Here is a 19,306-nt window from a genome sequence, read left to right as displayed (position 1 = left end):
CACACGAGCCACCAACCCACACAGAACAAACACAAGCTCCCAAACACACCCCCACCACTCTCAACCACACTGATACGCCCACACCCTAACACACGCCCCTCCTTGTGCTTCTAAGAAAACCTAAGTGCACCCTGACGCCATCAGCTCCCCTCAGCACACAGACACCAACACCCCAGCTCTGATCCCCGGGGCTGTCTGCCTGGCGTGTGGCCCTTACCGGTCCATACTGGTTTATATCCTTATTCTGTGTTTCTTGCAAGGCTGCCACAGTGGCCGTAGCTGTGGCCGTGGCCGTGGCTGCTGCTGCTGCTACTGCAGCTGCTGCAGCAGCGGCTGCCGGCTGAGTGAAGTCAGCAGGCGGCCTGGTGTGCGGAGGGATGCCCATGCCAGCAGGGGCATTAGGACCCCCAGGGTAACTGCGAGGGAGGGAAGAAGGAAGAGTTAGATGCTGCCTGAATCTCAAGATGACCCCATGACACTCCCGCCTTGGGCGGGGAGGGAGAGGTCAGGCCGTGCCAGGCCCTTGTGTCCACAGCTCACAGAGCGGGGAGGTCTAGACTAAGAGCCAGGCGGGGACAGGGGCCTCCTGGGGGTTGTCAGCCCCTCGTGCCACTTGGCAACCACCAAGCCGCCAACTGCTGTGTTCCTGGAGCCCCACCCGGGTGCTAGACAGCCATCGCTCCTAGGTACTAGGTCATGGCGCCCTCGGGCACACCCGTCAGCCCACCTTCTGGAGGACACCTAGCCTCAGAGAACCCGAGCAACTGGCCCAGGGCCTCTGGCAGGGGAGGGCAGGATGGGGATGCAGCTGGGCTTCACCACGAGGCCCTACTGCGCTGACACGTGGCAGGGCTGCAGTTGGCCCCAGGGTGCCTGGCAGGGGTGAGGCCACAGGGCAGCCCTGGGTAGAGCAGGGCTGGTGGCAAGAGGAGGAATGGAGTGTCTCTGCCCCACCCCACGCCCCTCCCTGCCCTCCCCCTCCCTTGGACCCAGGGACCCCAGCCCTGCACCTCTTCCTCCACACCAGCAGAGCAGAAGTGACCCTCCTGCCACCCAGCTCTCAGTGTCTCCCAACGTATAAAGACATGACACAGAGAAGGGGCATTTGAGAAATGCAACTGCAGCCCTTCAACCCCACGGGCTTGACGGCTCTCAGAACGCGCCCCGGCCGTGCAGCGTCTGGCCTGCCGGCCGGCCCCCACAATAAAGGATGACTGTGCCCCGCAGGCAGACGGGATACCTGAGGAGAAGGGGAGCGCCAGGCTCCCCATGCTTCCCAGGCCAGGAAGCACGTGCTGGGATTCACACTTGACTCCTAAGCCTGCCTGGAGGGGAAGGGCAGGGCTGACGTGCCCCTTGTGAAGGCTGCTCCCCGCTCACCTGGCCCCGAAGCCCCCGCTGCCGGGGTAGTTGGGCCGGCCGTACATGCTCTGCGGGATGTAGGGCTGAGCGGGGCCGGCCTTCGCTGAGAACTGCTGCTGCTGCCCAGCAAACTGTGGGGAGTTGAGGCCGGGGTTGCTGGTGGTCATGCCCGACGCCATGGGGTTGCCGCCTGGATTCATGGGGTTGTTGGCATTGGCCATAGGGTTCCCGAGGACCTGTGGGCAGAGAGAGGGGCTGTCACCCAAGTGGGCACCCCAGGTGGCATGGAGATGGAAAAGGAAAAATGGCAGGGGTGGGGGTGGAGACAGAGGCAAAACAGGAAGGACGACTGAGGAAAAGGGGAGAAGGGCGGGGGGGGCGTTCATTTCATCTGGGCACGGATGGTTGCCATGGTATATACATGTTTAGAAGGGGGGAACCCAGCCCGGAAGCAGGCAGCGGAGATGAGCAGCCTGTGATGGAAGGCGGTGAGGCTGGTCCAGCACCAGGTGGCAGGTGGGAAAGCTCTGGACTTCTCAGCTCTCCTGCCCTGCAAAGCCGCCTGGATGCCCAAGGGTCAAGCCACACAGAGGCCCTGGGCTGCTGCTCTGTGAGGGCAAAGAGAAGCCCAACCTACCAGCTCTAGAGGGCGGCAGGGTCCTGGCCGAGGGGCTCCCTGTGGCCCAAGACCACAGGTAAGTGCACTGGTTCCCTCCAGGGCGGCAAGCGGCCCTGAGCCTTTCACGTGGCCATGGCAGAGGCCCAGCAGCAGGGAGAGGAAGGAGTGGAGGAAGGAGGAAGGAACAGGAGCGGGAGGCAGGGTAGACTAGGGATGTGAAGTGGAGTTTGTCACAAGTTTTAGGCTCAATCTTTTGAAATCTAACCCAGGCCGTCCAGGGTCAGAGACCCCAGGTGTTGGAGCCCTGAGGCCAACAACACAGGAAGTTCTCCTGTTTATCCAACCAAAGTAAATGCCGGCCAGGAAAGAGCCCCTTGCTGTGTGTCAGGTGAAAAACATTCCCTCAGGATGGCCCTAGGGTTGGTTGGGGCAGTGCACAGGGGCCAGGGGCCATCCTCCTGGGGCAGGTGTGGACCCATCCTGGGTAGAGGTGTGTCCACAGCTGGGTGTGCCCTGAAAGCTGGTCTTTCCAGCTGGGGAGAGCCTGGGAGAGTGACCAGGGCTAGCATGGCATGGTGACCCGAGGGCCTCAGGGTTCGAGGGATGACCCCGCCTGGGAGGGGCTGTTGCTGGGGGGAGGACAGGCTCTTACCTGGCTCTGGGATGTGTTGGTCACTCCCCAAACCGTGGTGACCACGGAGAGGGAGCCGGGAGGCTGGTTGGTGTTCTGCTGCCAAGGGACAGAGTCATAGGGGAACGACCCATCACTGCAGAGGGAGACAGGGTGGGGGTCCTCAGGGGCTGCAGACACAGGCGCAGACGGAGGCACGCCGCATCTACCAACCCCACCATGCTCTGCGGCTCCCAGCCAGGCCCAGGTGACCCCCATTCTCAGTCAGTTCTGGATTCCCCTGGCACGGTGTCCAACGCAGAACAGGTGCACACTGTAAGGTGACCGATCGTATGACAGCGACCTCTCCCCCCATCACCGTGGACGCGCCACCCCCATGGCTGTCTGTCTCACCTTAGCCCAAGTCCACAGGCCATGCTATGGAGGAAGAGACCTGCAGGCTCAATCTAAGCTCTGCCTTCGACCACGCTCCGCTCTAAGCGGCTCTCCAGAAACAGCTCTGGTTCCTCCGCACCAGCTTCCCCTCAAAGCTTCCCCGTCCTTTCTCAGCAAAGGTCAGAAGGGCTCCAGTCTAAGTCTCGGTTCTTCCCCTTCCTCCTGACCCCTCAGAGTGAGGTGGCCTCCCTGCCCAGCTGATTTGGTCTTTGCCAGAAGCCTCCTTATTTCAGGTTTTCTTCCTGGATGACAGGTACTGGCCTACCTGCTGTGCTTCGTCCCCTGCTCCTACCCCGATCTCTCGCGCACCTCCCTGCCAAGCCAATCTCCTTCAAACACCTAAGACACTTGGCACAATCAAAGACCTTCCTTCAACGGCTTCCAGTGTTTACACACAGAGTCCAAACTCACACAGCAGAATGGTTTACCCCATTGCTAATCCTACCCTACCCTGCTTCCCATCTTGGTTCCCACCTCTCTGGGAACCCCTGGCCCCAGCTGTTCCCCCAGTCTCCTCTGTAGTCCCAGCAGTACCCACCTTGTTTGATGACATCTCCCGAGGGGCCCCCAAAGGTCAGAAGGCCCGACGCCCAGCCCTGCATACCGTAAGTGCTCAGAGGTGGCTTCCTATTAGTTGCCATGGTACAGATGGAGAGCGAGGTCCAGCAGACCCCAGGGAGAGGAGCAGAGGCACAGGCTCGAGGAGGAGCCAGCAAGGTCACGGTATAAAGAACCTGCCAGGGGTACCACCCCCAAGGAGTGCTGGGCTGGGGCTTCCTCTTCCCTGGAGCCGGTCCTGCGCTGACTCTCCAGCGCCTCTTACCGAGAGAAAATCCCAGACACGGCCCCAGAAAGGGCAGAAGAGCAGAGCACTCACATCTGTGCTACCACCTCTGCCCACGGCATCCCGCCGGGGGCGAGGCCTGCAAGGCAGCACTGCTGGGTAGCCGGGGAGTGGGGGCAGGTGGGAGAAGGGGCTTCTGGAGGAGGGCGGCTTGGTCGGAAAGCACCTCATGCCTCTCTCTGTCTGACTTGTGCCTTCAACACAGGAAGTCAGCAGAAAGCAAAGCTGACTCATCCCCCAGCCGAGCAGCCAGCCCAGGCCCTAGAGGTCGGGGCGACTGGGAACGGAGGTGTGGGGAGCCAGCCCAGAGGTCAGACTTCCGGGAAGGAGGCGCAGGACTGCACGCCAGGTGGGCAGAGGGGCGCCGGGGGTCTGAGCCTTGTGCCCTGCTCCTTGCCAGGCGGGGCCCTCGGTCAAGCTGGGTCAGACTGGAGGGAGGACCGTGCCACTGACTGCCCATGCTGTCTGTCTCACCTTGCTGCCCCCTTGCCTGGACACCCTCTCTGCTTGGCCAGCCCCTGGTTTCCTTCCTGTCTCTGCTCAGAAGTCACCTCACCGGAGCGGCTGTCCTGACCTCCTGGGAGAAGGGGACGCCCCCAGCCCCAATCCCTTTTCCTCTCACTCTGGCCTTTTTTCGGTACTGTGGGTACAAGTCCTGCACCTGCCCCTCCCTGGCTCAGGGCCCCGGCACAAGTTTCCGAGCCTGTGCGCACTCAGTCTCCTCATTTGTTAAATGGGCATAAGAACAACACACTCCCACCCCCGCTCTACTCTGTGTCTTCCGACTGCAGGTCATGACACAAGAGTGCGCTGTGACACTGAACCATGAGGGGGAAAAAAGAGGGAATAAAACAGAAAGTAATCAAATGTGAGCACATAGTAAGGAGGAGTATCATCCCTTGAACTGACTTCTTGATGTTACGCACGAGCACACGTGTGCCCGGGGTCTTGGGGTAAACGTGCGCATTACTGTGTATCTCGGGCCGGCTAGTCTGAACGTGGGCCCCCGTGGCCTAAGTTTGACGCGGCTTAAAGAGGAGACTGCAGACAGAAAGGCTTCCTTAACTGGAAAGTGACACAGGCTTTAGGATTACTCATGATTTCTGGGGGGAAAACAGCAGGCCTAGAACTGCGGGGAGAGGAGCCGTCCTCAGGGAACCAGGCTGACGGCCCCCTGCCTCTGCAGGCCAGGTGTGACGTGGGCCAGTGGAAAGGGGGTGAGGCCCAGTGTGACCGACAGCTCACACTCGCTGCATCTGGGAGCACCGCTGGGGGGTCTGGGAGCCCAGAGAGCCCGGATGGGGCAGAGAAGCACAGGAAAACAAGCAGGGCCTGCCCCTCAGCACAGCTGGGCTGGAGGAAGCCCCGCTCTCCCAGGAGGTCACTGGGGACCCGGGGGCACCAGCTGGTCCCAGGGCTGGCACGCCAGTCTCACAGGGAGGCCCTGCAGGCTATGGTTTTAAACAACAAAGAGGAGACCCTGGACACCCGCCCTCCTTCGGGGCCCTCACCTTAGGTGTGCCTGGACTCAACACAGGACCCCAGCAACCGAGCAGAGCTTAGGCCCGAGTCTGTCCTCTCTCCCCAGAACTCCTGCCCCATAAGCTCCCACCAACCCTCCAGGCTGAGGTCTGGTTCCGGCCGAGGTGCACGCCTGGCAGGCTCAGGAAGTAAAGCCCCCCGGGAGCCCCTCCGAGCCTGGCGGGGACCCACAGCTGCTGCCTCACCTCCTCAGGCGGGGAGGTCCCGGCTCCCTGGGATACAGGCCCTCGAGCAAGCTCCCAACTGCCCTGCAGCTCGTGGGTGGACCTTGTGGGCGGAAACCGGCTCCTTCCTGTTTTGTCCCCTCCGCCCCGAGCTCAGTGAGAAGCAAACTTAACCGAGGTTCCCAAACTGGGCATTCCGCTGTCTGGCTGGACGGTTCACCCCAGAGCCCAGGTGCACACCTGGCGTGTGCGGGGTACACGTACGTGTGCACGCGCGCGCACACAGGCCCTGCTGGCACAATGCTCTCCACGCGTGCGGGGGGGAGACAGGCACATGCTGTAGGGTGGTCTCGGGGACCCGCTCGCCCCCACTCGCACCTGCTACAAAAGCAGAAGTGGCAGCCGCACCGACAGGGCTGTGACTCATCTCCTGGGGAGACGGCTCCTGCTGGCGCGGAAAAGGCACTCGCCCCCATGGGCCCACGGTGGCAGTCAGCCCTGCCGACGTCTCTGCCCAGACTCAGACACTGCTGTCGGGGCAGGGGGCGGGGTGCTGCCTGGCTCCCGGTGCCCGAGGGTCAAGGACCAGCCAGGCTCTTGGGCCCTACCAGGGTGGGAGGGGCTCAGGGTGCTGAAGAGGAGGCCTAGGGGCTTGGGGGTGGCCGGAGGCTGCGTCCCTCCTCTGCAAGTACTATTTCCCCAGCAGACACACTCAGCCCAGGTCAGAGGTCCCTGGCATTTCAGGGCTGCCCACTGGGAACCACTTCCCTCCACCTGTCCATACCTGGTTCAGAGGGAGGCCAGCACCCCTGGGATCTGAGAACCCACTCTTAGTAGTCCTGCCCAGCTCTGTACACCTGCAATCCAGCATGGTCTGGTCTCATGCCACAAGCCACCCCCACACACAGTCCCGTCCAGTCAAACCTGCCCCAAGAATCCTGTTCCACCTACAGAGGCACCAGTGCCAGAAGCCACTAGGATTCTCAGCAGCGTTCTGCCAAGCAACTCCCAACACAGGGGCAGCTGCTTCCCTACCTCTGTGCCTCTTCTCGGACTCGGATGCTTCGTCCTCACCCTGAAAGATGCCACTCATCCCTTCCAGGCTCCTCTTCCAAAGGCTACCTCTTCCAGGAAGCCCTCGCCCCATCCACTGGCCTGACCTCCACTTTCTCCTCACATTTCTGGGGCCCAAGTGGGAGCCTGAGCGAAAGCCCTCCTGCCTTTTTCCTTCTGCCCCGGGAGCCCCAGGTTCTCCGGCTACCTGTGCCTGGCATGATGTCTTCACACACCTGCAGGGCTCAGGAAGCTTCTAATAAAAGTGTCAGAAAGAAACACCGCCTCTCTGTGCTTGACCTCAGAGGGATGCCTCAGAATGAATGAATGCATTCATTCATTAAGCCTGACTGCTGACCACCTACAGTGTGCCTGTGACCACATGGGCACCGGCACCCAGGAAGTGAGAGGTCCTGCCCTCCAGGGAGGGGGACAGAGGCCTCAGTGTGCCATCCCTCGCCACAGGGATGAGAAGAGCCCCTCACTCAGAGGGCGGCCGTGAGGATTAGGTGACCTAATACAGCCGGGTACCCCCGAACTACTGCCTGCTGTTACCACTGTTATGATTCATTGAGTGGCTTCTACATGTAAGGAACCGCGTGAAGTGACTTTCACACAAGAACTCATTTAATCCCTTGAAGTGGGCTCCACAGACACACGCCTTAGGATCTGAGGCTCCCAGGCTCCCAGAGGTAGTCAAGGGTAAGGTTGATAGTGGGCCTGGCCACTGTCCCAGGGAGCTTAGGGTCCAGTAAGGTGGCGCTTCCCTGTGCAAAGATGGCGATAATGCAAGGAAGCATCCATTACAAAGGCCATCAAGGCCATGAGAACTCCAAGAAGGGGCATAACTTCCTAAAGGTTCTTGGGGAAGCCAGCCAGGGAAGGCACACAGGAGACGTGAGTTATGCTTCAATGACTGGCTGCAGACAAAACCCAAACAGTGTCCCAGGAAAAACCACCTTATACATCAGATCACTAGCTTTGGCCTGGACTGAGTATATTGGCAAATATTCAAGGACTCTGACTAAACATTTTTTTAGCTAATATTCAAATGGCAGAGGGAGGCCTCAAAGCACAGTGGTTAACTATCTGGGCTCGGAACTTAGATTCTTTGGGGTCAAACCTTGGCTCTGGTAGGCCACTGATGATTTCTATGACCTAGCCCTGTTACCTAAGTCAGCCTCAACTTTCTTATCTGTAAAGTGGGACTAATACTAATATGCTTAGGATGAAACATACAAATACAGGTAAAATTCTGCACAGTGCCTGGCAGACAGTCTCTGCTCAACTGTACCTATACTTTTCTCTCCATTTCTCCAGCTCAAGTGGGGTGTAGGTACCCATATTTACTTGATGATACAGTGATGGTGCTGAGAAGTTTTGCAAATAGGCTATCAATGGGAGGGGGTGTTATTATCATTCCTGCCTGTTGAACATATGTTCCAAGCCTCTGAGGCTTTCCTTAGTGTTCCTCTGCCTTCCTTTCTCTCATAAACTCCTATCTATACTTCGGAGCCCAGCCTGGATGCTCCCTTTTGTGACTCTCCTAAGCAGACCACCAAGGGCACTTTACTCTGTTCCCTTAGCACTTCTTTTCATCTATTTTACAAAGAGCTCTTCACACTGTAGTTACAGCAGACGGTTTACATGTCTGTTTGCCAGCCCCATGGGCACTGACCAATATTTGCTAAATATGAGAAAATGAGTAAAGAGGGAGTGATGATTCCTGGTTCCCGGGCACCTCCTGTGAAAGTGTCTACACAGACATTCATGGAGGGAAGCGGGAGGGAGGGCTGCATTATTTCTTCCCTTGCACTTCTCACAGCCACTTTATTTGGGAGAAATAACAAATTCCTATTAAGGGTATCGTCAGACCTTAATTAATTTCCCTCATCCGGCTCTACTGGTCCCATCTCTGCGCAAGGCTGTAGTGTTACCACTAATGACACACCAAGCCAGTGAGGAGCTGACGCTCCCACCATCTTTAATTTAGGGGGACCATTAGCAGCTCTCTCCATCATCACAATTAGTGGGGGCTGCTTCCTTCCCTCCCTGCGGTGAAACTCAGAGAGGAACTGGTGCAGCTAACTGCGTATTAGAGGGCTTTAAATTTTTTCAAGAGGAAGGAGAAAAGGAAAAGATCCTTGCATCTTGGCAATCTGGAACTGACGGATTTATAGATCCTTCAGTCTCCCTTTCATTGCTTTTTTCTTTTTTCCTGGGGGCAAGAAGAGGGGTCTATTACAAACTGAGCTTTCGGTGTGGCTGTACAAAAAAGAGCTAAGAATGAAAAGCGGTGAAGGTGGTGTGATGGGACCAAGGAAAGAAGAGGACCGGCAGTCAGTTTTGCTTGATCCCTTCTTTGTTGGTTGACCGTGAATGAGCACATCTGAGTCTGACGGCCCCAGGCTGAGGGTTCAGAGAATAATGACTCGTCCATGGGGCTCCCCGTGTCCAGGCCTGGCAACACGCGTTAAGTCCTCTGCTGCTGTCATTCCATTGCTACCTGTGAGGCTATGGAGGTAGAGAGAGGATACAGAGCTGCCCAAAGTGACCCAGAGGGAAGACGGCAGAGCTGAAACTCAATGCTGGGCAGCTTGGCGCCAGGGCCTGTACCCCGCCTGCTATACGGAGTGGAGCACAGGGTCCTGCTCAGGATTGGAGGGGAGCCCAGGGCCGTGCCCAGAATCCGAGGGGAGCCCCAAGGCCCCTCCCAGGAACCTCTCCTCTGGGGGTTGCAAATCCCTCACCTGGAGGGGAAGGGTGGCACCCCTCGGTCTCGGAGGCTTCCCCAGCTCTAGTGGACTTTGACTGTAACCAAATGAAGAGCATACACAAGACTTATTAGGCTTTCCATTACTGTTGTGGCACTGACTTGCACATGGACAATGCGCTCATCACAAACGGCTTTTTCAGCCACTCACTAAATATCTGGAAGAAGACAGAAATATTTGTTGGCGACAAGTCTGGGTCACTGCAGGGCCTGTGAAGGGATCCTGCTGCCTGGCCGCAGCCCCGAGGCCCCTTCCGGCCCTGGGCTGGCCTCTCCCAGCCTCCCTTCTCCTGTGCGGTGCTCTACGCACCTCTATAAAGTGGGAGGACGGCACACCGACGGCTCAGTGGTCAGGACCAGACGGGGACGAGCCCACAGGCTGCTCCACGAACCACAGCGCGAGCCAAACGTGTGGGTACCCAGGATTCCTCCTAACCTCTGGCACGCTCAGAAGCTGGCTCCAGGGGTCCTTGGCACAGGCCCCAACTCACAGACTGATGCTGTGGGGCTGACCTCCGTGGCCTGTGATGGATGTGACCGTGACGCCTGAACTACAGAAATACAACAGTCACAGCCTCCTAGCCCACCGGCCTGGGGCTTCAGGCATCCGGGCTCCCTCACCCTCTCCTGTTTGCTTGTCCTCAGAACCTTCAGACAAGGACCCCTGCGTCTTGGAATAGCCACACACCTCCGAGCACCGAATCCTGAACACGCAGGGTCCCTAAGCTCACCCCCCGCCTGAGGTCTCCTTAATGAAAGGGGAAGAGAAGCTTCCTTCCTCCAAGTCATTCAGTACAGCTGTGGAGGAGGGCGGGCAGAAGACTTTCCTAGCTGTGACAGTATTTGACTTTCTCTTCCACTTTCTTTCCTTCTTGTTTGGGAAATTACATGAGGGACTTAGAAGGTGATGCACCCCGTTGGAGTTTCTCTGGAAATAAGGGACTCCCCACCTTGGGGAAAGGCATGACGTTACAGGTAGAGAGCAGCCGATCTCTAATCACAGGCCACAATGCGTCCTCGGAACAGCCCTGTCTGAATGGACGTGGGTTGGGCCTTGTTCAACAGATGATACTTCCTTCTGGTCTCAACCGTCCCACTATAAATCGGGAAATAGGGTGAGGTGTGGCGTAGGATCGGGTTAGTGACCAGATACCACGTCACTGGCCTCGAATGGTTAGTGGGAGGGTGAAGGGTAGAGCGCTGTGTGTGGTTCGGCGCCCTGCCCCTCCCTGGCTGTGTGTTCTTAGGCAAGTCATTGTCCTGCTCTGGGCATTTCCCTTCCAGTTCTGTCCTTGGGGTGTAGGATATGGTCCAGAATGCCTGTCACCTTGCTGTGTTGTTACCCATCAACACTTAGCGCGTCTTCCAACGCACACAGCTCTCCCTTCTCTGAGAGGCAAGGGGCTGAAGAGGGGGTGTGTGTGTGTGTGTGTAGCAGGGAGAGGCAAGGGGCTGAAGAGGGTGTGTGTGTGTGTGTGTGTGTGTGTGTGTGTAGCAGGGCACTGGGTACCAGCCAGTTGCTCTTTGGCCCATAGCATTTCTTGGGAAAGCCAGTTCGAACTCATAGGATGCTATCTGCCCAGCTTCCAGCCCAAGTCCTTCAAGGTCAAGGCCCATATCCTCTGGGCCTCTTGACCGTCTCACCCTGGCCATCTTCCTCCTAGAGAACCCCAAAGTCACTCACCCTAACCCTGCCTCCATCTGCCAGCTCCCAATTTTGCCTCACTGAGTCTTATTTCCCCAACCAGTGAGAGTCAGCTCCTGGAGCAGAGACACCCTTCATCTGTTTAACCCTAGGACCAGGCAGTCTCACGCTTTCAGCTCAACTCAGCAGAGACCTGGCCAAGGGCTGGCTGCGGTCACAGCCAAGCGGGTCTGTGGCAGGTCCCCGGAGGGGCTGGCCTGCCATCAGAGGCAGCTTTACTGAAATGACCGGGAGGAGGGATGGCTGAGAAGGACGTGAGACGTGGGATCGTGAGAGGCAGGATGACTCTGGCAGGATGGAGAGTTAAGGAGGTAAAAGGTAGCAAGGGTAAACGCAAAGTGTGTAGCTTGGGCTGCTCTCAGCCACAGCCTGTACTCAGCAGCTGGGCAGCAGTTCAGCTGGAGAAGACCTGCGGCTTTCTGGCCGAGCGGGGGGCAAGAGGGGGAAGGTGGACGGAGGAGGGTTTTGCCTCTCTAGAGCAGTGGTTCTTAACCACAGGGGATACCTCCACCCCCCAAACATGTGAGAGTCCTTTAGCAATGCCTGGGGGTCACTAGGAGAATCGAGTGGGCAGGGACCAAGACGTGACATGCCCTGCAAACCCCTGCACCATAAAAAACTACTCTGGCCCAAATGCCAACAGTACCCCGTCCTCAGAAACACCTACAGAAGGGGGCTGTTCCAAGCATCAGAGCTGTCAGAGTCCTGACCGAGGGCATAAGGAGGCAGTGACCCTGAGAAGGATCTGACCGAGGCAGGGAACCAGCCACACGTTGGGGGCCATCCTGCTCGGGCAGGTGCTGGACCGAAGAACTCTAAGTTCCCTTCTGGCTCCAAGAATCAACTAACTCTAATTCGATTGACAAAGCGTGGCCAGTACCAGACTTCCCGGCAGCGCCTCGATGGTGGGACCCAGGTGTCCTGCAGCGTGCTCTGGGCACAGGGAGAGCAGACAGCATGACAGTCCCTGTTGTTCCAGGGTCAGCCCGAACAGCGCTCGCAGAGAACATCCCCAGCTCAGCGAGAGACGTGGAGATAATGAACTGGGGCACTTGCCGGTCCTGACCACGTGCTCCTTCTGAGGCTGGTGAAGGGCAGACTGGACAGTTGCTCAGTGCCTGATGGCCTCTGGCAAGCCCAGTCCCACCTGTGATGCTGGGTTTCTGGTGGCCCTGCCCAGTGCTGATGGTCCAGCCGCACAAGGCTCCTGTCTGGAAGGCCTGGGCTGTGACCACCAGCCCGGTGACCTTCCTGAGCCCCTTCCAGCCCTGCCTGAGACCCTGCTTAGGAAAGAGGGAAGGCTCCGGGTTCAGGAAGGCTAACTTTCTGCCAGAAGTCTAGAACCTGAAGAAGAGACGGCCCTCCACCAAAGGGACAAAGCAGTCAGGCTGGGTAAGCCCAGAGCTTTCAGCCTCTGTTTTGATGGGGGAGAAACGGCGCTCACCCACGAGGATTTAAAACATGACAATTGCATTTTAGAAAATGTACTATCCTCCCGGCTGTTCAGGGGCACCCACCCCATTTCTCCCACCTGAGGCGCATTTCCAAGGAGACCTGGGGGCCTGAAGGGGGGCTGTCCAGCATCCACCCAAGCGGGCCCCGGACCCACCCCTGGTGGCGTGTGCCCACTCACCTGTGTGACAGAGTGGGTTTCATGGAGCTCATGGAGTTGAGGGGAGGCTGCATGGGGAGTTTCCCAGGGGGGTCGCTCTGGCGGCTCTTCTGATGTCGGAGCAGCAGCAGGCGGCCGAGCTCCTCGCACCAGGAGGACAGCAGGGCTGCAAGGAAGGACAGGATGGTCAGCAGGCTCCTCGGCCACCTCACCCACCCAGACTGGGTGCTCCTGATGCTGGCTTCGCCTCCACCTTGGTGTGACACCAGGAGAGTCACTAAGCCTCCTCAGGAGGCCTCAGTGTTCTCACCTGTGTAGTGGGGCTAACACACCTAAAGGAAGGAGGACTGAAAAGCTGCTGTTACTGTAGGAATGGATCAGAGGAGGGCTGACCGCAACGGCAAAGAGGAGAGAGTCAAGACGACAGAGCAGACAGCAGAGGCGTTGCCAAGAGGAGACCGGAGAGGGGCAGAGGGGCCAAGCACAGACCTGTGCCCTGGGCCCAGGTCAGGAACTGCTGGCCGCCCCCGGACGTCTCAGTGAAGCCCACCCCCCTCGGACTCTGGACAATGGGCTCAACATGGCTTCCTCCCCATGGGTGGGACCCCAAATCACAAGGTTTAAACAAAATCCGGATCCTTCCTGGAACCTGTTGATGTTCCCAGGAGTGCCTGCAGGGTTCTCCCTGACACTCCTCCCCCAAAAGTATCCTGCTCGCTGAGCACACGTGCACCCACCTTCCGGTCAGGACTGCGACAGGTCCCTGCACTGCTGGGCACAGATGCTTGAAAGGACAAAGGATTTCCAGGGCAGAGAGTGGCCCAGGGGCTGAGCTAGAGTCTGCCAGGGGCACCAAAGGCAGAAGCACAGGAGAACCCTCCACATCCAGGCTTAAGGAGGCCTCGGAAACCAAGAGAAAAGCCACCGGAATGAACTGGGTGCTGGGGGACTTTCTTTCATCCTGAACTGTGCCGGTGCGGCCACCAGAGGCCAAAAGCACCCTCAGGGTCAGTGTTTCTGGCCAGTCCTTCCAAAGCGCATAAAGGAGCTGAGGTTTGGGGAAGTCAGGAGTCAGGAAGGCTGGGCTGTCACCACCTTGCTGTGTGACCCTAAGGAGCTCACAGACCCTCTCTTGGCCTCAGTTTGCCAGCAGGGAAAGAGGAGTAATGACCCCTGTCCTGCCCCTCCTCCAGGGCTGTGGTCAGGGGCAGGAGGGGAAACTGCGCAGACCGTGGAAGCAAAAACGGCTGATCACAGCCCAGCCAATGCCTCACTCCTGCCACGAGTAATCAGCCAGACTGATCTGACAGTCCTGGAACGCGTCGACCTGGTCAGGCAGCCAGGAGCCTTTTGAACCAGGACTGCTCAGCCACTAGGCTGGACGCAGAGCCCACTTGCTTGTTTCCAGGGTCTCCCACGTGGACGCCGTGCAACATGCTTCTGTGTCCTTTTCTCGAATCCACCCCATGTGATGCAGGATATCAGCTCTCATCCCCATCTACAGATGAGCGGACTGCTTCACTGCTCAGGCAGGTGAAGTCATTCGTTCACAGTAACCACAGTCAGAGAGAGGCAGACACACAGATGGTGCCCCTGCTGCACATCCTGGTGGTGAAGCCCAAGGCTGAACCAGAATGTGGGGGAGGAGATGAAACTCTTCAAAAGGCCAAAACCAAGAGGCCATGGTCGCTAGCCCCTCTGATTCAATGAGAAACGCTTCGGGCCTCATCTGAATCACACCCCTTACCTCGTTCAGCAGGCACTGGGGGAGGACGCACAGACACACAAGGCCCCGGGGTGGCAGCACAGGGCTGCCGCTTCAAATCGCTCAGATCCTGGACAGGCTGCCCCATCAGCCCAAGGCCCCGAGAGGCAGGGCTGGGGGCCCTCTGAGACCCTGCCAGGCTCTGCCCGTGCCCGTGGCCCAGGCAATCTCCGTCAGGAGTGCAGAGTGAGTGGGGCCCAGCATCTTTAGGAGCAGCAGGAGAACCCCGTCCATCGAGTCCTGCTGAGAGCTGGCTGGGAGGGAGGTGCCCATGTTCCCAGGGGTCTGCCGGGGACCAAAGGACAAAAGAAGGGCAGTGGTTTTTGTGAGAATGGGGTGGGGTGGTGAAGGGTCCCGCCGGGGTCACCAGGTGTGCAAAACTGCTCAACCAAAGAAGAAAGCGAGGCTGAGATACAGCCCGTGCCCGTCCCAACAGGGCACCTGTTTCTCCCTCCAGGAGGGGGTGCCAGTGGGCGAGCCGCGTCTTAAAGCTGTGTCCTGCCCCTCTCTGTGGGCCTCACCATACCACCACCTGCACAGGGAGGAGGGTGCCAGAGAGGAGAGGCACCACCCCCCCGGCGTGTGTCTACCCAGAAACCGTGGCAAAACGCCCCTGAAGCGGGTGCCCAGCACACATCTGCCTCAGCTGGAGGGAGAAGCGGTCTATTCAGCGAGGCTGGAACAAACAGAAATGAATTTCCAGATTGCTCCATTCTTCTCCCAGGCCCCTAGTTACCGCTTCTTGTGCGGGGGGGCACCGGGCATCTGGAAACTCATTTGCACGCCAAGCACGAGGCCCGGCGGATCACAGCGATGGAGGGAGCGCTCGGCTGCCAGCACAAAGGATGGCCGCAGATGGTGCCGCCTGCTGCCCGCCCTGCCCACGGCCACCCCTCCCAGCCCGCGCTCCTCCTGGGGGCCAGCACGCCATGGGAGGGGGTGGGGGCACAGCGGGGGCATTCAGAGCTTTCCTCCTGTGTCACAAGCCACCCGCCTACTTGGTCAAGGACGGCCCTTGTCTTCCTATTGCTAGTGGAGTGGTTTTCTGCAGAGAGAATAAAGGGAGGCTGGTGGTGTAGAGGGGCCTGGCTGGGGAGGGTCTGGGATGCTGTGAGCAGATGTGCTGTGGGTATCAGGCAGCCATGACACAACACAGATGCCAGGACAGCCACATTCCTACAACCAAGAGGGAAAGGACAGGGAGCAAGGGAGGCACCACCTGTCACCCCCTTGGCCCGAGTGGCCAGCTGGCACAGAGGCCACGTGGGCAGACGCATGGCGGACGGACGCAGGGCAGGCTCTCATCATGGCGCAAACCAACACAAGCTGTTCTGAGGCAAACATCGGTTAATGATAACACATGGGGATTTGCAGCCAAAAAGTCAGAGGCCCAGGAGAACTGACAGACAGAGGCAGGTAGAGGATTATGCAAGGACAGAAAGACAGCCTGGCAGGGTAGGTGTCTGGGTGTGCATCTGCTCTGTCTGTACACGGCTGAGCCAAGCATGCCTCTCTGATGAGGCGGCACCAGTGTCTACACCACCCCAGGAGAGGGGAGGAGAGGGGCCTGTGGGACAGTGGTGAGCAGGCTGTGGGACATGGGGACTAAGCGCCCTGGCTCTGGAGTTCCACGGACTGAGCTTGAGTTGTGCCCTGACGCTCTTTAGCTGGGAGATTTCACACAGGCTGCTTCACTACTTGGAGCTCAGTCTCCCCATCTGTGAAATGGGCTTAACAGGGGCTTGCCTGCCTCAGAGAGTGGACGTGAGCTGTAAATTGGTGCTGCCAGTCGACCGCATGGGCATCCAAGCAGAAGCCAAAAGGGAGGGAGGGTGGGCGGAGGCCCAAAGGACCTTGTAACTCACAGCAGCCCCAGAAAAGTAACCCCTCCATCGTACACCCACCTCTGCACTCACAAAGCACCCGAAGAGCTGGTGAGGCACGGACTCCACAACGCATCCCAGCTCAGTCTCTACCACCCATGTGACGCCTCAGTTTCCTCACCTCTAAACTGGGGGGGGTGGTAATTCTACTCCCCACGTCACAGAGCAGCTGTAAGGATGTGCTGCGTTACCACCACAAAGCACAGGACCAGCGTCAGGCACAGAGTAGGTGCTCTATGTATGTTTGCTACTGATACAATGACGATTAGTATTTTTGACCTCGGTTGGTAGATAAGTGACCGACAGGATGGGCTTTGGTGTCTCTGCCCACTTCTGACCACACAGTAGCAGCCCTGAGGGGTCCGTGGAAGGGAGAGGGGATTCCAGCCAGGGAGAAGACACGACAGTTTGACCTCTCATGCTCCCACTACCTGCACTTGCCTTTGCAGTTTATCCAGGAAGCTGCAAGGGACACCAGGGTTCCATGGACTTAAACAACTAAGTCACCTGCCAGCAGCATGTGTCTTACAGTCGGTGCCATACCATGGTGTGACTGGTGGTAGGTTTTTCTTTCCTAGTCGGACATAAAATAGTGGTGTGTGTGAGACAAAGGGGGGTACCTCCTATTAACGGGATCCAGTAGACATATCTAGGGGCCCCTGCACCAGAGGGTGTTATGGTAAGGCGGCACGGACTTCTCTGGAAGAGAAATGGTAATGAGCATGGGGTCTGAGAAGCAGGAGGGGCACAGGACGCAGGTCTGAGGGAGGGCACCAGGGGAGAGCCAAGTTCCCGACATTTGCTCCCCAAGATCTCCCTGGCTTCTGCCCCTACAGCTGGCGGTCACCCCAGTGTCCTTTAGGGACAAGTAAAAGGAAACCAGATGTAGAAATGAAGGAAGGTCTGGAGTAGAGCCCTGGGGCATCTTAGTCCTGGCTTGTCCCAGATGTGCCCTCCCTGAAAACAGTGACAGGCCCTGCATGTGCCTCTACCTGCAGCTCCTGGCAGAAGGGATACTCAGGCTGGGCTGATCAGATGAACCAGTATGGGGCTGCTAGCCTTACTTGAGAGAGGCGGCAGACGGAAGAGGCTGCACGGCTGCCTCTGGGAATTGCCTGGGCTCCAGGGAGGGAGGGTGGAGCTGCGTCCTCCAAACCAGCAGAGTAATCGGCAGACAATGAGCCACTTGTGGGTGGAGGGGTGGCAGAGGCTGGAGTCTGGGAGTCGGAGCATCAAAGGGGCAGACAAGCTCGCCTGGGCATATGCAAAAAACTGCCCCTTGCCAGGCAGGACTTGGGCTTAAGAAGGAGCCAGAAACCAGAGGCAGCCATGTGGCCACAAAAAAAAAAAAAAAAAAAAAAAAAGCAGGATTTGTTTCCTATGGAGGTGAGCATACGGATATTCAGACAGTGAGAGGCCTGGATACTCACTCCCGGTAAGGTCTGGGAATCGGGAAGGGATGGGGGCATCGGGTGCAGGGAGGATGAAAGGCAGTCTGGGGAAGAGGGTACAGAGACCTGGGTGTAAGGGCCAGGCAGGAGAATTACCAAATGTGCTGCAGCCCGGGGAAGCTACACGCAAAATGAAACAAATGAAACAAAGGCGTATTAAGTATCAAGGGCATCTCAGCAGCTAAAAGGCTGCTGGAGAACAGAGGAGCTCTGAGTGTGGGAGTGTGTGTGGGTGAGACAGTGTGTGTGTGAAGAGGGAGGGAGGGAGGAAGGGATGAGGGCTTCTGAGACCCAGGGATGGGGCAGGACCCAGGGGGGCTCAGGAGGTATGCCTGCCAGGCGGCGGGCCCTGAAACCACGCTTCTGGGGGAGATGGCGGAAAGGAAGTCAGAGGGAGGCAGAAAAAGCCCCTGGGAACATGCCAACGGGGTTCACTGGTCAATGAAATATACTAATGACACATTTTCAAATGCTTTCATACCATCAGCTTACTCTATCCACACAAGACCCTCTGAAGTGGCAGCAGAAGCTTGGTGGTCCCCTTTCCCAGCAGGGAAGCCTGGTACGGGCCTTGCCTGGTGAGTCAAGGCAGAAGAACCAGTCTTCCACGCCGGGCTCCTCCCCCTTTCCCCTCCTTTCCTCCCTGGCACATCTGAGTTCCTGTTCCCATATCCACTCAAATCCCCAGGACCACCTCAAGCCACCTCCAGAAGATGGGCACTGCCCCCCGCCCCACCCATGGGTCACTGCAGCCCGATTATCTTTGCAGTCTGTCCCCTCTGCTTCTTGCCTGCTCCTATCACCTTCTGCAGCTTTGTCCTTTCTCTCCTGAATTATGACAAGCACGTCCTATCATCTATCTCAGTCTCCAATCCCGCCTCCTGCCAACCTGCCCTCTATAAGGCGGCCAGAGGAATTTTTCCACAAATGTATCCTGTTCACCTCTTTCCAATCTGTGTCCCCAGAGGCTGCACAGGGCCTGGGAGACGGTAGATGCTCAAAGGATGCTGAAATGCGTGAGAGATGCGCTATCCTGGGGCAAGCTGGGGGTTCTACAGAGAGAGCGTGAACCCCGAGGGCCACGACGGGATTCGAGGGGTTCACTTCTGCAACCCTGGCGCCCAGCACAGGCTATGCAGCCAACACACAACTAACAGATGGAATTGCAGCTACATAACCCAATGTGCAGAAGACAGGAGAGATGGACAGACACCGGGCACGCTGCATCTGAGACCCAGTTGATCAGGGTAATAGCCTGGGCACCCTGTGGCTTTTAAACCTGCCAGCAGCTCCCCACTCCTCAGGGGTGGGGACCCGGCCCCAAGACCATCAGCCCTGAATGGCATCCTATCCCCATGGGTCCAGGCTGGGGCTGTCATCAAATAAAATCTACAACCAAGTCAAGTGACACCTGTTTTGTGACATGCACGCCCATCAGTGGGCCACTCAGTCCAAACTGGGGAATGA

General features: G+C 58.1%; 1 protein-coding gene and 1 long non-coding RNA gene across 12 annotated transcripts in view; one reads left to right on the top strand and one right to left on the bottom strand.

Moving 5' to 3' along the window:
• The window catches only part of ZMIZ1 (zinc finger MIZ-type containing 1), a 230,753-nt gene that overhangs the window by 22,964 nt on the left and 188,483 nt on the right, over positions 1–19,306 (bottom strand). For all 11 annotated transcript variants that reach the window (XM_033434003.2, XM_033434005.2, XM_033434004.2 and 8 more), the window contains 4 exons: positions 12,762–12,906; positions 2,634–2,748; positions 1,381–1,598; positions 218–416 (listed from right to left, as the gene is read on the bottom strand). In XM_033434003.2, the coding sequence (XP_033289894.1) occupies positions 218–416; positions 1,381–1,598; positions 2,634–2,748; positions 12,762–12,906 (677 nt within the window). The remainder of the gene's footprint in view (positions 1–217; positions 417–1,380; positions 1,599–2,633; positions 2,749–12,761; positions 12,907–19,306) is intronic.
• Positions 17,418–19,239, top strand: LOC117202544 (uncharacterized). Its single transcript, XR_004484967.2, has 3 exons — positions 17,418–17,823; positions 18,327–18,417; positions 18,805–19,239. It is a non-coding gene; the product is annotated as an uncharacterized LOC117202544 (long non-coding RNA).

This window comes from Orcinus orca, chromosome 14, assembly GCF_937001465.1.
Source record: "Orcinus orca chromosome 14, mOrcOrc1.1, whole genome shotgun sequence".
NCBI classification, from domain to species: domain Eukaryota; kingdom Metazoa; phylum Chordata; class Mammalia; order Artiodactyla; family Delphinidae; genus Orcinus; species Orcinus orca.
Note: the sequence above shows the minus strand (reverse complement) of the source record. Positions and strands in the feature narration are given on the sequence as shown.